The 16,674-nt window shown below is 29.5% G+C and overlaps 1 protein-coding gene across 1 annotated transcript; it reads right to left on the reverse strand.

Annotated features, from left to right (window-relative positions):
* Positions 1-1,717: 1,717 nt before the first annotated feature.
* On the reverse strand, positions 1,718-16,473 carry LOC107452780 (ganglioside GM2 activator). Its single transcript, XM_016069360.5, has 4 exons — positions 16,239-16,473; positions 9,377-9,590; positions 6,838-7,003; positions 1,718-1,858 (listed from the first exon to the last, which is right to left on the reverse strand). Exons 1-4 carry the CDS (start codon positions 16,327-16,329, stop codon positions 1,769-1,771), a joined length of 561 nt encoding a protein of 186 aa, XP_015924846.3. The 5' UTR covers positions 16,330-16,473; the 3' UTR covers positions 1,718-1,768.
* Positions 16,474-16,674: the final 201 nt, after the last annotated feature.

Here is a 16,674-nt window from a genome sequence, read left to right on the forward strand (position 1 = left end):
AATTTTTAAGGTGACTTTTAATTAACAATAAAAATATCCTTTGAAAATTAAAAAAAAATCCTTAAAAATTGTGCATGATATGAATGCTTCCATACTGCGCATATGCGCGGAATTTTGTTCGCGGAATGTAATTTTTTGTATGCGCGGAATTCATTATTTTGTTTAGAATCGTATTTAAAAAAAAAAAAAAAAAAAAATTGTGAAAAACATGCTTCTGATTTACTGCCAGTGTATATGATTGGTCGCGATCTTTAGAAATTTATAGAGGCCCTATTTGTGATCATTTTTTTTATTTAGTGCTTTCTTGGGAAAAGTGATTTCAAGTAAATTGTATTCGCGTGTGCCCGTTACTTAAGTCTGAAAACATTCGTGATTCATCAAATAATTAAAAAACACTTAAGAAGTAGGTGCTTTTCCGAAATCAATTTGTGATTGGTACATAATACTTATTTTGATCTGTGAAAGTGAATCGGTCTTGTGAGTAATGAAAGTGTTATTAAATTTGATTTATTGTTTTAAATTTCATCGTTAAAACTATTTCTAAAAACTATTATTACCAGAGTTTATAATTAAAAATTAATAGTAATATGAACATATTTTTTAATATTATTGTGTTTGCATTTACTAGAAAAATTTCTTGCAAATAAATAGATCTGAAGGTGGCGGTTGTGAAATTTTAATTCGATAGTAGAAGCTAATGTTAAGAGATTTTCAGCTTTCTTATAACAAAATTTATACCAGGTATTTTTTTTTTCAGGTACGTACAAGCCCTGTAATATTTTTTCACTTGTGCTCGTAAGGGGAACGGTGAAGTATTTTTTTTTTAAATATTATTCACAAGAATATTTTTATTGGAACATATTGGAAGAGCTATTAAAACCTGAAAATTATAATTGTAAGATATTTACTAAAATACAGCTAAATAAATTATTATAGCTATAGTTCTGGTTTTAAATTTTTTTTTTTAATCAAGTACCGATCCTTTTTTTCTTTTTTTACGATCTTAGCAACTGAAGTCTTTTCCACAAGGTTTTCAAAACCACTACCTATCCGGTACTAGATGAAAGAAGAATAACAGGGAATATCTACCAAACTATTATTTTTGGTCAAGATAATACAAAAGCTTCTTGAAAAGAAAGTTTTGTATTATCGAAAAGTATGAGTTGGTACTAGGATAAATTAAGGCCCCGGATACTTAAATATAAATAACAAAGGAAAAACTTTGCAACAAATGAATGAATAAATTTCTAGCTTACCTGACGCAATGTGCTGTTTTCGTTTGAATTCCATTTACATCTGCCGATACTATGCGGCCATATTTTCAGTCGTTTTTCCTTGCAATCTCCAATAGATAAACGATTTAATTTAAAGCCAAAATTTCACTCATTTGAACACCCGTACGCGCAACAACCAGTTGTTATAAATTTAAAAGTATGAAACATACAAAAAAAAGAAAGGCGAAAATAAAAATAACAGATAGGGCGCAATGATACTTCGCCATTTAAACAAGTCACCAAAATGGCGACAGTTTACCCATGTGATCAGCGACAGCCAATCAAAATCGAAAGCGGCACAAAGGTAGGAAAGAAATAAGTGACGTTACTTTATCTAGGTAATCTAGAGATTCAGGAAAAAATCACTTCTGCGTAAGCTCGTAAATAATACTATTTCACACAATTTTTTTAGGTTTATGATTAAAAAAATAAAGTTTCAAAGATTTTGAAATGGAATTTTTTTTATTAATTTACATGACAAGAGTATACATATTTCAGGCAACAATTTTTCCAGTGAAATAAACGCAGGCTATCTCTTTGGAGGGCTTTTTCGTCAGTATTCTCATTTCAAACTTAAAATGACCCTACAAAAAATTAGAAAATACAATTAAACATTTTATCGTTTGTAATTTAAATAAGTACAAGTAAGTAGAGAGTGCAAAAGAGATATAAATTATGCACAATTTTATTTATGGAAAGAAAATTTTGAATATTGTTTGCAAAACAATATTTTTTTATGATTTGGATTAACTAGATTTTTGTGTCTTGAACAAACCTCAAAGTGTGAACTATTTTCTAAGCAGACGTTAAGGCGTTGTGATTATTTATATGGAAGGTGATCTGAAAAATCAGCCTTTAATATCTATTTTTAGAAACTATGTCAAAATAAGTTAATTTGAGCTTGCGTAGTAGAGGACACAACGGAGGGGAGGAGGTGAAATGAGCACGATGACCACTTTTTCACCTGCTGTAAATTGCACAGTTTAAAAATCTTTTAAAAAATTATAAGCATAACTGTTGTTGTTTCCAATGCCACTTTCTAATACCACCAAGCCTGCTAGGTGAAACCAAGCGAATTTAAGGCAGAGGGTGCGTTTCATGTTCATCAGTGGCGCCATCTATGGCCTATAATACGCCTTTCAGTCACACGAACCCGTTACAACCCCTTTTTACAGGGCGGACCTATTCATATATCCATTCATTCATCCACAGATCGTAATTTTGACCTGAATCAGAGAACGATCAATCTCCGATTCAGAACATATTGAGGTATTGATTTGTTACGTTAACTTGGAGGATTTTGTGACCCGACTGATTTAACGTGACCAAGTCACCATTTACTACTCGGGATGTCTTCGGCTGGCGGGACTCACGACTACTTGGAAATGCACCCAACTCCCTACCGATTTGGCTATCCCGGTTTGGGCATAACTTACCATTTACCATAAATAACTTTAATGAGATTTCAAAATTTCAGATTGAGATATTTAAATTAATCAGTTGCGTTTTTACAGCTAATGAATTTCTATTTTTAAATATTCGTCTGCGACTCTAAATAAGTAATATCTAAATATGCGGATAAATTTTTAAAAAACAAAATCTTTAAATTATTCGTTGTTGCGATAAAATTAACCATTCTTTTATCATGGCTCAATGTAATTATTTCTCTGTGGCGTTCGTGTTGTTTTAAAACTTTGTGTGTCATCACCATTTTTAAACATATTTGATTCGCATATTCAAGTACTCATTTATTAATTCATTTTCGTGTCTGTGAGAGTAGAATCTAACAAACAAAATTTTCTACAATTTCAGGATCAGCTAAAGTATTCAAATTTACCTGAGATCCATGTCTGTTGGATCGATGACAAATAAGATTCAATTGTTTTTCGAACGTTATGCAGTCCCTGGCCAAATTATTAGACGCACTATAAGATTCTATGTAAAATCTTAATTATCAGGTGATACTATATAAGAAACGAATAAAATAAAAATATGACCACCGAAGCCGACGTCTTCAGGGGGTACCGGCCTCGGTAGCCATTAAAAACAAAACCATTTCTAATTGAGGGAGAAGCAAATGCTTAAAATATCTCCCTCAGTACCCCGATGGTTTTGTATAGAGGTCCAGGAAAAACAAGATACATTCAAAATAATTAACAAATTAAGAAAAGAAAATCAATCAAAATCATCAGAAAAATAAAAACTCACTAAGTCACAGGTCAAGTATCAACTTCAAAAGCAAGTAGAGGAAAAGAAAACACTAAAAACTGAAAAACCAACGCCCCCTATTAAAATGCGCGGAAGAAGTTTAAAATGAAATGGAAAAGGTCAGGAGAAAGAAATACGTAGACAAATTAATAGAATGCTTAACTGGGGCTGCTCAGTTAAGACTAGAATTGCGCCCTGTTAAAAGAAAAAATTATATAAAAACTTAGAAACCATCAATCATTTTTTTAATTAAAAAATTAACATTACAAAAATTAAAAGGAAAATCATTTTTACTCAAATTATTTAAAAAATTATCCACAGCTTCCCGAAAACTTTCAACATTATTGCAAATTTTTTTGATCCTAACTAATTGTGAAAAAACAAGATTTTTGAATATCTTACTACACAAATTAGTTTTACAGTTGCAGAAAAAAATAACATTAAAATTAAAAGCTTTTCTTTTATCAAGCACACCAATTTTAATAAAACTGTTAACAATATCAATTTTAAAATCTAAATATTCAATATTAAAACAATTTTCATTAGTTTTTTTCAGGACCAAATCACCAGGATAAATACTATAAATAAAATTATAATCATCACAATTAAACAAAATAAAATCATCACTGTATCGGAAAGCATTAAGTTCTTTATGTTCAAGAAATTTAGCCTCAAAAAAATGCAAAAAAAATGTTGGCAAAAGCCCCAGAAAAGGAATTACCTAGTGGAATTCCAATAGTTTGTTTATAAAAATCTAAACTATTAAAAAGAACATTCTCAAAAAGATTAAACTTGCATAAATCCAACCAGTTAAACTTATCAATTTTTTCATCAAATAAATACCTGTCATAAATACCTTCACAAATCTCAATAATTTTTTCATGTGGTATACTTGTATACAAATTTTCAAAATCAAAAGTGTTAATGCTGGAAATATAATTTTTTTTAATAAAATCCAAAACTTCAACATTACTATCAATAACAATATTTTTCTCTTCTTTAATTTTGAGCAAAATAATTTTTAAAAAACAAAAAAACCTTTTACTAATATCAGAATTATAACTATTAGTACCACATGCTATAAACCTAAATTTAATCGGATTTTTATGAAATTTAACAATTGGAAATAAATATGGAAATGTAATCCTATTTAACTTAAATTTTAATTTTTTACTAAATGCAATAATTCTTTTTTCAATGACTTTTTTATCGAGACTGAAACCGGTTTGCACTTGTTTACGTTCGTGTATCAGTTGGTTAAATTAGGCTTTATATAATATAAATTTACGATTGGATAAATTAGACGTTATATTATATAAATATAGAATATTTATTATATCAGATATTGTATTAGTATATTATAATAATTAGATCCAATTATTAGACGCACTGTAGTTTTTTAATAATTACATGTTTTGCACGAGTTTGCATGCAATACTTTTATATTTAAACATGCATGTAATGGGTTTTATTCAGGAAATTTATAGCATACTTCCGATTTATGATTTATATTTATTTTTAACGTATTGCATTATAATGTTAACCAATTGATGCTCGAACGTAAACAAGTGCAAACCGGTTTCAGTTACGTGAAAACAATAAAGCTGTATAATATCACCTGATAATTAAGATTTTACATAGAATTTTATTGTGCGTCTAATAAGCTGACTGTAAGTGAACAGAAATATTCTCACAATGGTACTCAATCGCCAATCAAAATTCTTACCACTTTCCGGTGTAGAACTCTGTACCTGTACAATGCAGTGTCTATGTACAGTGTTTTATTTATTTATTTGAAATTTAAGGAATAAAAACCTTTGTTGTTATGTTTTCATAACTAATTTCCGTGGAACAATGAAATTAGCGAATTAGCTAGTTCATTCAGTTTCCAATTGGAACTCTTAGTAGAAGATAATATCAATTGGGTATAATATGAAAAAAGCACAACTACTTCCACTTACTAGGAATAACATTTACCTTTTAGTTTAATTAATAAACTGAGCTTTAAATATGCTTACTAAATTCATAAACTTCGGTAAAACAACTTCGTTTGATGCTTTTACTTGTTGCTAGAAATCAGGTTCGCTGAAAATGCTGTTTACTAGTTAAATTTAGTAGGAATAACACGATCTGTGACGTAGGCTATAGTATACCCAATTCCAACCTTCTTATGATGCTGCATAGTGATTTCAATCACATAATGTAGTCGACGGAACGAATTTGGTCTATTAACATTTCGATCACCTTTGAACTAGCCTGAATCCTTAAATTTTAGTTAGGTAGCTGATTTCAATGCAGGATACAATTTTTCAAAAAAATTGAAATAATTCACTTGTTTGATAAATAATACATAAAGTATCTCCACTTTATCACACTCTGAAAATTGTATCCTGCATTGAAATCAGCTACCTAACTATGAATTCTGACCACTTCCCGAGATAAAATAAATTAATTTAATAACTTTCACTTCAATTTTCTTTCAAGTTGTCTAAAGCGAAAAAAATAACTTTTGTCAGACGAAAAAAAAAAGGCAAAAAAACGTAGGGCAGGGGCGGATCCAGAAATTTTTCCTGGAGGGGTCACAGACTCAGATTCCCCCCCCCCCCCGCAATTAATTCTTTCAATAAAAAAAAATTTTTCAAATTTTTTTTTTTAAAAAAAACTGGGGTTTTTAATGCTAGCATTTTCAGATATTTTTTTCATAATAAACAATCGAACAATACATAAATAATTCAAGTATTCAACATCTTTAAATAATAAATGTAATGCGTTTTTTAGAAACTTTGGCAAATCTGTCGATGATTTTTTTCAGCATCCAAATAAATTTCTCGATGAATGTTTAATAATGCTAGTCCATTTAATCGTTTAGAATTTCGTTTTAATCTTTTGGATTATAATTCTTGAAACAGTGAAGAACATAATTAGATGGAAAAAAATGGATTTTTCCGACCTACCTAGGAGGTGTATATGCCCCTTAAATAATTTTTAGAATATTTTATTTCCTTTGTAAACTATTAAAAAATTATTATTTTTATTTTTTATTTTCAATTTTGGGGGGGGGTCATGACCCCGATGATCCCCCCCCCCCCGCTGGATCCGATACTGACATAGGGCACATTATTTTTGTAATAAAGCTCTATCACCACCAATAATTTCACTTTTTTTTTATTTTAGTTCTGAAAAAAATTTAATTATTTCCTTGTCTACTTGAGAGACGAATTAATTTTTTAAATTTTTGTTTCATTATTATTTAAATATTCTATCTCCGTTTACTAAACAGTGTATGAAATATTTAAAAATTTATCTGAACCTAATATATTGATGTAAAAGCCGGGGAACCAAAATGTACGCTTACCGAGGCGAGATACTTTACTAGAGGTCCGAGATCTGGTGGTGCCATGATAATGTTAGATGCGCTGTACGAGTTAGCTTTCAATGGACAATCACATTTCTCGCCTGTTGGAAAGAATGGGCAAATTTGTTCTTTTGTTCCACTCATATATTTGCAGTGCTCATTTGTACTGTAACGAAAAAAAAGTTATAGCCTTCATTAGACCCAACAGCAAATTGACGTTAGAAATATGCTCTGCTCAGCGAAAACTAAGGTCGCCGGCAGCGGGGTGCAAGAGGATGCACTTGCACCCCCCTGGCTTTTTTTTTAAAAAACAATTAAAGAGATACAGAAAGACAAATTTGTTATAAAATTTTTTCATTATAAATATTTTTATTCAAAAACAAATAATTAAGTAATTATTGATACACAACAATTAAAAAATTGTTTAATCAAACAAGAATTGTAATCGTCTTGTTTTCTGTCCAAATATGTTTATAACTTTCTCCATGAATTTTGAGTCATCTTTGATTCTTTTCTTATGCACACTGAGCATGCACAATCTTGGCAGATATCTAAGCTATATTTTTAAATTTCATTTAATGAAATATAAGTAATGTTATATTTTCCATTAGTTATTTAGTTTAACAAAGGTGTATAACATAAACTGACTTCTCACTACTGTAAAACTTCATCAATACAATAAATACCAATGTTAAGCGTGCACAAACACGCTAGTATACGAAAGTACTGTTTGTAGTCATTTGTTTTTCAAAGTCAGTAGCTATGCCAGCGCCATCAATACAGTTTCTCATGGCAAAAATTGTTAGTACCAGAAATTCGTACTTTTTTTTAAAATATCTTGTTAACAATGAAGAAATGTATCTTGAGAAAAATTAGCAGATGAAAGTATATCTAATAACAGAATATTTTAAATTTTTTTTTTTTGGGGGGGGGGTAGTTTGTTAGAGGGTTGCACCCCCTTTTATATTATTCTGCTGGCGCCCTTGGCGAAAACTGATAACGGGAGTCAATAACCGAAGAAAAACCACGGTGACCGAGAGCAAGCTAAATAGCTTATTCTTATTTTATTTTAAAACCGTCGTTAAACAGTCGATTCAATTTTGAATTTACGACTACAAGTGCTCAAATCTGTAGCCTTTTATTTTCGAATTTTTGTAATTTTGTACCCAATCTTGAAGACAAGAAAACTTCTGGAACATATATTGGAACAAGTAAACCAGTATCTGTCACCCCTTAAATTTTTGCTCATGCGTTTCGAAACTCCTGGTTCATATAAACACATTATTCACTTGCTGTAATAAATTATGTATACATCATACACTAATTTTTATAAGAATCATTCTAATAATAAGTAAATGCGTAGATAACGGCGAATAGCAACACCGAAGAAAAAAAACTGTCTGATTTTGGTAATATTGTTAATAAGTATAATAGAATTTAAGGTGCAGTAACAATGAAAAGAAGTTCTTAATTGGTATTTAATATTAAAAAATATGCTACTGACGAATCTTAAATCCAAATATAGAAAGCAAATAAAATATTAAATTTAAGAAATCTTATGTGTAAGTCTTTGTGCCATGTGTGCTCCCAATATATAAATATTTCAGATTCCAGATGAAAATAGTAACACAGGTGTGAGGATTTCAAAGAGATTAGAAGAGGGCAAATAAATTTAGCTGCCTATTCTTCGTTGGGAAAGCGAAAATTCATGTGTTATGAGTCTTCCGGATTCTTGTACAATACGAGTAAAAAGTTCTTTAGCGATAAGCGAAAAAAAATTCATATTTGTTTTTGCCAAAATAATGATGACCCTTAGAAAACCGTGTTCTTCAATGAAAAATATCGAAATATTAAAGAGATTAGAGTATTAAGGAACTCTTGGAATCAATTAACAAATCCATTAACATTAAAGAATTTTTTAGTTTGATTTGTGTTTGGAATATTGTGCGCAGGGACCGATCAAGGCAAATTCAGGCCCAGAGCCCACCAAATTCTCCGGGCCCTTTACAAAATATTTTGAAATTAAATTACTGAGGTTTGTGTAATATTTTGAGTAATTACTCCTTTACTACTTTACTCCTTTACTACTTTACAATAGAAAATAATCTATTGAACTGCATGATTCAAGATAAACATTCTAAAAAATTTTGAAAACAGGCAATTGAAGATTACTTTTCTAAGATAAAGTTTACGTATTTATAAATTAAAGCAAAGTATAAAACAACAAAACAATGTTATATTAAAATGAAAAATAGTTTGGTGACCACAAACAATTGAAATCAGTGATTTTCGCTAAAAATCACTGATTATCTGAATTATTTTTTATTGTAAGCTGTAATTATTTTTTATTTAGTACTTAATCCGACACAAAGCTATCCCACCTTTCATTAGACTTTTTACTAATTTTTGAAGCCGCTCAGAAATTGTGGGCCCTAGGCCCATGCCTATTGGGCCTAGACGATAATCAGGCTCTGATTGTGCGCGCGTAGAAAAATATGTGTTTCAAACAAAGCAAACTATATAAAACTATGATACTCACCAAGATCCATAGCCAAATACGCAGGGTACAGGAATGCTTACAGCGACTCCAAACAAATGTTTTACCTTGTAAAACTTAGCCTTGACTAAAGCACCATCCGGAACATCTTCGTGGAGAATTATGTTACCAGACACTGTAATATTTCGACTCAAGGATATAGGATCAGGTTTTAGGGAAAAATTGTCTATGGTAACAATACTTTTGTAGCCTTTGCCTAAAATGAACGAAGAAAAACTTATTACTGCTTTTCCCTATAGGGTAATTCTATCACTACAACCACTTTTTTTTGTATTGTCCCCTTTGTTGCCCCTTCCAATTTCAGCTTTCTGCTTTCATCGATGCAAAAAGTAGTAAAACAAACCAGAGGCATTGTTTATCACTACAAGTTAAAATATTTTTACGATATCTTCAGAGCGTTTCACTTGGAGAAAAAAAATCCGCTATAGTCATTTTAATAGCAATCATCATTTAATAGTTTTTATGAATAACAGTCTCTAAAACTATTAACATTTCTTTCCGGATTAGGAAAATCCTCTCCGCAGGAGATCAAAATTGTGATGGCATGTTTTCGGATCATCCTCAGGGATGTTTCCCAGACAGTCGCATATAGCCCATTGTGCAGCTCTAGTGCGACGTAAATGAACTACAACAACTACTACAGCAACAACCGGATTAAATCAGTGAATTGGAGTATTAGTTGTTGTTTTTGTTCATTTACGTCGTGCTAGAGCTGCACAATGGGCTATTGGCGACGGTCTGGGAAACATCCCTGAGGATGATCCGAAAACATGACATCACAATTTTGATCCTCTGCAGAGGGGATGGCACCCCAGCTATGATAGCCCGGCGACCTGCACGTGAAGTCGAGTACTTTACGGTAGAACAGTTTAACGAGGACCAATACAGCACACCCTCGGTCCCTACTCAGACTGATCGAGGTGGTCACCCACCCGCACACTGACGGCAGTCAGTGATGCTTGACTTCGGTGATCTGCTGAGAACCGTGTCTTAACAATCAGTCCACTGCGGGACTTGGAGAGTAAGTGACTAGTAAGGGAATTAGCCAACTAGTAAGTGAATTGAACAGTTAATCGGAAAATACGCCATTGAGTTTGCAAATTAAAATTTAATGAACCTGAAATTTTAGTTACGGTTAAGCATTTAATGACTCCATTTTTTTAAAATTATTTATAACAAATATTTCAAAGAATTATGGTTAAATTTACGAAGTAATATGCAGACATAATCAACAGAACATGAATTATTATTAAAAGTACTAGCAAAGCCGGAAATATTATTAAAAGTACTTTTAAAAGTTTTTCCACGAATATCTAGAATTCACTAACAGCAAAAATAAATTCTTAATGTTTATTTTTTATCATTTAATTTAATAACGCTGAGAAAAAAAAAGTTTATGTTAGGTCGTAGAAAATGTTTTCGTTAAAATACATAGTTTTATATGACAAATTCAAAAATTAAAAATAAATCGATTGAATATAAATCACTAGAAATAGAAAAAAACCTTTAATTTTTAACAAAAATCGCTTTTCGAAATTGCTTTTTTTTAAACTTTTTTTTTCAATCGGTTATCTTTTATTAAATTTGGATTTTGGTATTTAAAAAAGTACAGAATATGCGATCGCTCCAGAGTTGGCCGTTGATTACAGTAATCGATTACAACTGTAATTGATTACAGATAATTACAGCTATGTAATCAATTACTTGTAATCACGATTACAAGTAATCAATTACTTGTAATCGTGATTACAACTTTCAAAAAATTTTGATTACAGCTGTAATCATGATTACAACTTTGATTACAGTAATCAATTACTTGTAATCATGATTCCAAGTAATTGCGATTACAAGTAATCACAACAAAAACGATTACGAGTAATTATGATTACAAGTAATCAAAATATATGATTACATGTAATCATGATTACATGTAATTTGATTACATGTAATTGTGATTACTTGTAATCAAACTATACGATTACAAGTTATTACGATTGTATACTATAGTCAAAATTTTTATGTAAGTATTCATGTGCCTACATATTTTTATGTACATAGAATGTACGCACGCATGAACGTACAATTTGCGATTCCTATACATACAATGTATGCACAAACGTTGTTTGTACGTACAATATTCATAATTATATTGTAATATACTTAATGCAATGCGCATATGCTTAGTACATATAATTATGCATTTATGATACATGTACGCAGGTATGTTAGTTTGTACAAAAAGGCAATGTTTTTTATTTTTGTATACATAGACAATGTATGTATGAACGTATATGAAAATAATGTTTATGCGTTTGCATGCTTTTATGTACTTAAGTACATATATTGTATAAATTTACGATAATAGCACGTATATACAATGTACGTATGTATATAAAATTGTACGTATTTACGTACAATATGTAAGAATGTTATTTAAAGGTGCAATATATGCACATAGTTGCGTAAATAAAATGCGTACATGTATACATGCATATTTATATGTACATCGATATATGTGCACGCAAAGTATGCACTTATGTACAACTTACGTATGTACTTGTATAACTACATACTTTGTTAATACTTATGCGCATGTAATGCATGGATGTACAAAAAAATAGTTATATGCACAATGTACATACAACGTATACATGTACATAATTACAAGTAATGTACAAATACGTGCGTACATTTAAATATATGTAATTACAATATACACTTACATTGTGCATACATTAAAAAAATTTATATGAGTAAAGTTATTAAAATTTGTTTTAAAATTTATTCTAAGGCATATGAAACTCGACCTCATATTTTTTAGAAAGCAAACGATAATTTTATTTTGAATTTCTAAATATAAATTCCACACATAAAATTTACCGTTTTTCTTACTATTTAAAAAATTTCTATGAATCATGCATTATGTTATAAAAAAAATAAATCTGCCTTGTCAAACATTTCATGAAAATACCTGAAAAAAATTTTTTATTCAGAGAATTTCAAAATTATGTAGAACAATTAAAGCAGAAAACTAAATTTAAATATCGTTTGATTTTGTCATTTAACTTGCTTGAGTCATTAAAAGCTAACTTACATGCATTTTATTTATTGCATTGTACACATATTTAGACATAAATGTAATGTACATATGTATACGTGTAATGTATGTACGTATGTACAATGTATATACATACATTCATGTATTGTACGTGCATATATAGTACATATGGATATGCATACATGGAACATACGTGTATTGTACATGTGTGGATGCATTCATTGGACATATATACATTGCACCATATGCATAGATAGGGATAGCATGCATGTACACATTTAAAATTTGTACGAAAGAATTATGCCCAATATATTTATACACATATGTACTGTATATGTATACACATATGTACATTATATGAACATTATATGTTCATTTCATCATATGTACATTATATGAATATACATCTGTACGCTATATGTATATACATCTGTACGCTATATGCATCTCAAATGTGTGTATGTACGTACGTTATGCATGTCGAATGTATGTATGAATATACGTAAAATATAAATACGCCCAATGTACGTACAATCGTACACAAATGTATTATGCCTATTTGGATACATACATTGAGCATGAACATATTATGTATATGTACATAAATACACTGGACATGCATATCATGTACATGTATACATACATATATTGTACATCCTACAGATATACCTATATTGTACATACATATATTATACTGCTCATAAATAAATTGCACATGCATGCATGGGACATGCATTGTACAGACAATGTATTTATGTTCGTACAAACACAAGTACTTGTATATATATGCGTACATGAACATAGATATACATTTTACATACACAAATATTTGCATAAAATGCATATATTCATTGTGTATAAATGTACATGTCTACATTGTTTGCACATACATACGTAATTATTATCTATATACATACGTACATATATTTTATACCTACAATATAAGTGTATGCACATGTGTGTGAAACTAAAATGTCTGAATATATGCACTAGATAAAATCATATGTACATGCATTTTAGTTACACTCATTTGTACGTATACAAATACATACAAAATGCAGTACATGTTAATACGTGCAAAATGTATCATTATAAAATACATTCTACTATCTACTGTAAAATATAATCATTTATAAGAATACAATAGTCTTGTAATCGTGTATTTAGACTACATGTAATCACAATTACATGTAATCAGATTACATGTAATCATGATTACATGTAATCATATAATTTAATTACTTGTAATCATAATTACTTGTAATCGTTTTTGTTGTGATTACTTGTAATCGCAATTACTTGGAATCATGATTACAAGTAATTGATTACTGTAATCAAAATTGTAATCATGATTACAGCTGTAATCAAAATTTTTTGAAAGTTGTAATCATGATTACAAGTAATTGATTACTGTAATCGACTATGTAATCATGATTACAGCTGTAATCGAACTTTGTAATCACGATTACAAGTAATTGATTACTGTAATCAATATTGTAATCATGATTACAGCTGTAATCAAAATTTTTGAAAATTGCAACCATGATTACAAGTAATTGATTACTGTAATCTAGAAATGTAATCGATTACATTTTTGGCCAACTCTGGATCGCTCACCCTATCAAAAATACATGTGAAGGTTTCGTAAAGGCAACAACTCAGAATGCAGTACAGGCATCAGTAGAGAAAGATACAGAGAAAACAGTATCTTTCTATGGGTTATGTGAACATGGATTGTATCTAAAAAACAATTCCCTTGTTTAATTTTTTAAGTTCTTTTTTGAAATGTATTATTTTTTTGTCAAATGCAAGTAGATATTCCGTTATGTTTTTTTTTTCCACAAAGTTTTAATCTATATGCATGTTCGAATTAATTTAACTCGACTTTAAATTATATTATATTATATTATATTATATTATATTATATTATATTATATTATATTATATTATATTATATTATATTATATTATATTATATTATATTATATTATATTATATTATATTATATTATATTATATTATATTATATTATATTATATTATATTATATTATATTATATTATATTATATTATATTATATTACATTACATTATTACTACAAATGAGTATTTTTTCATAAAAACGCCAGCAATGGTCCCGAATTCCGTAATTGAGAAACATGACATAGCCATCAATATCATCATATTATATATATATATATATATATATATATATATATATATATATATATATATATATATATATATATATATATATATATATATATATATATATATATATATATATATATATATATATATATATATATATATATATATATATATATATATATATATATATATATATAATCTAACACGACACATCTGCAAACGTAGATGCGTCGTTTTAGTTTTGAAGCAGCGATATGTATCGCTAGCTCTATTTTTTTTTTAAATATGTATGTTTACACCAAGATTTGTATTAATGCAGAGTGTTCTGAAATAATCGGCCATCCTTAACATATATTTTTAAAGTCCTTGTCAAAAAGAGAAGTCCTCATAGGGAATCTTAAATAAATATTTGAGCAATAGTATATATAGTATATAAGACATGTAAACAAACAGGGTAAACCAAAGGAGGAAGCAATAAAAAACCAAAGACGCTGTCGAATTCTAGCGAAGTGCTATTGAGAAAGAAGGTACTGAAAGCATCAAAACATGTTTGATTGCTAGAAGAAACAGTACGCAGCTGAAAGGGTATGATTTGAAAGGCTTCCAAATTTCATCAAGTTTTAAGTCTTTCCCTCCGCGTTCTTCACAAGTGATAGGACAAAATTCGACAACCTTCTTGTAAGGCTCCTGGTGGCTCAGGGGTTGGAGCACTCGCCTCCCAACGAGATGACTCAAGTTCGAATCCTAACGATAGTTGGTTGATGCGAATTACACTCTCGGTGTGCACCGGCCACAGTGCTCACATTGAAAATAATGTACAGTGTTCTGCATGCATTGTGGTTTAAAATTTCCTTGGCGTCGAGCTAACTGTGGGAGATTTTTGTGGTGTTTTTCTCTGTATGTGAAGCAAATACGGGTTAGGTCCATCAAAAAGTCCTCCACGAAGGCTAGTTTTTTTCCGATGCATGATCCAAGAGTTTTTTGTCTTCTGGGTTGGGTTTAAAATTACAAGGCAGCGAAGTTGAACATTGATAGTCGTTATCTCAAAATTTGGAGGACAGTTCAATGCTGGGCAACAATTTTTTTGCTTTTATTTCGCTTAAATATTGAAAAATAGCACATATTGGTAAATGTTTTTCTTCTTTTACTTTTTTCTTTAAGATTTACAGTGATATGCACAAAGGATGGCTTTTAAGTGACAATCTGCTTATGATGAAGAAACTCGTAGTAAGCATATATTATTAAATTTATTCTAACAAACTGAAGGTCTAGTTAGTGCTCTAGTTTACTTCTAAAATAGTAAATTGCATTTCAAAATAAAGAGAGACAAATTGAAAGGTGGATTGAAAAAAAAAATTCTTTCGTAAATTCTAAATATGAAAAAAAGAAAACAATAAAATTAAATAGTAAATGTCATTAAAATTATTTATTGATCTCATGAATAAGCGAAATTTTGTGTGATAAATGTTTAATTTTTGTATTTTTCCCTTTCTTTCTTGCTATTAATTCCGATCTCATCAATATTTAAATAAAGGAGGTAAATTGAAATATTTCTGTATTTTTCATTTGATTTATGAGGCTTAAGATTCGGTTGTTCCTAGAAGATTAGAAGAAAAAGATCATCAAAACATCTACTTACTGCAATCTTCAAATATAAATTTATCTGTGGCAGCAGTTTTTTGATATAAAGTAGCTATAAAGAGGGTTAAAAAATATATATAAATGGCCATTGTTTTAATGATTTTGCTGGGGAAATATTTGAAAAATCACAATTTGGAAGGTATTGTCGTTAATATTTTTACGATTTATCGAAATGCTAGTCTTTATCTTTGTTCCTGAGATAACAACACCTGTTAAATTCATCCAAAAGATTTAGCTAGATTTATTTCAATCGCAATTGATTATTTTACAGTTTTTAGATAATTAATAAAATCGTGGGAAATTTTCCTTATCCACAAGATGGAAAACTGATGTACCGTAATTGATGTTCTTAAATGCTTAGGTATAGAACTTCAGCATTTAAGAACATCAATCATTTTAATTATAAGAAGTGAGAATAAATCAGCTTTTAAATA

The sequence above is a fragment of the Parasteatoda tepidariorum genome, chromosome 8 (assembly GCF_982258835.1).
Source record: "Parasteatoda tepidariorum strain Cologne lab strain chromosome 8, Ptep-v5.0, whole genome shotgun sequence".
NCBI classification, from domain to species: domain Eukaryota; kingdom Metazoa; phylum Arthropoda; class Arachnida; order Araneae; family Theridiidae; genus Parasteatoda; species Parasteatoda tepidariorum.

Coding starts and splice junctions, on each gene's coding strand:
- LOC107452780 (XM_016069360.5), bottom strand. CDS start 16,329: ATGGCCATTTATATATATTTTTTAACCCTCTTTATAGCTACTTTATAT. Junction 9,591..16,238: donor ATTTATATTTGAAGATTGCA/GTAAGTAGATGT, acceptor CGTTCATTTTAG/GCAAAGGCTACAAAAGTATT. Junction 7,004..9,376: donor GTATTTGGCTATGGATCTTG/GTGAGTATCATA, acceptor TTTTCGTTACAG/TACAAATGAGCACTGCAAAT.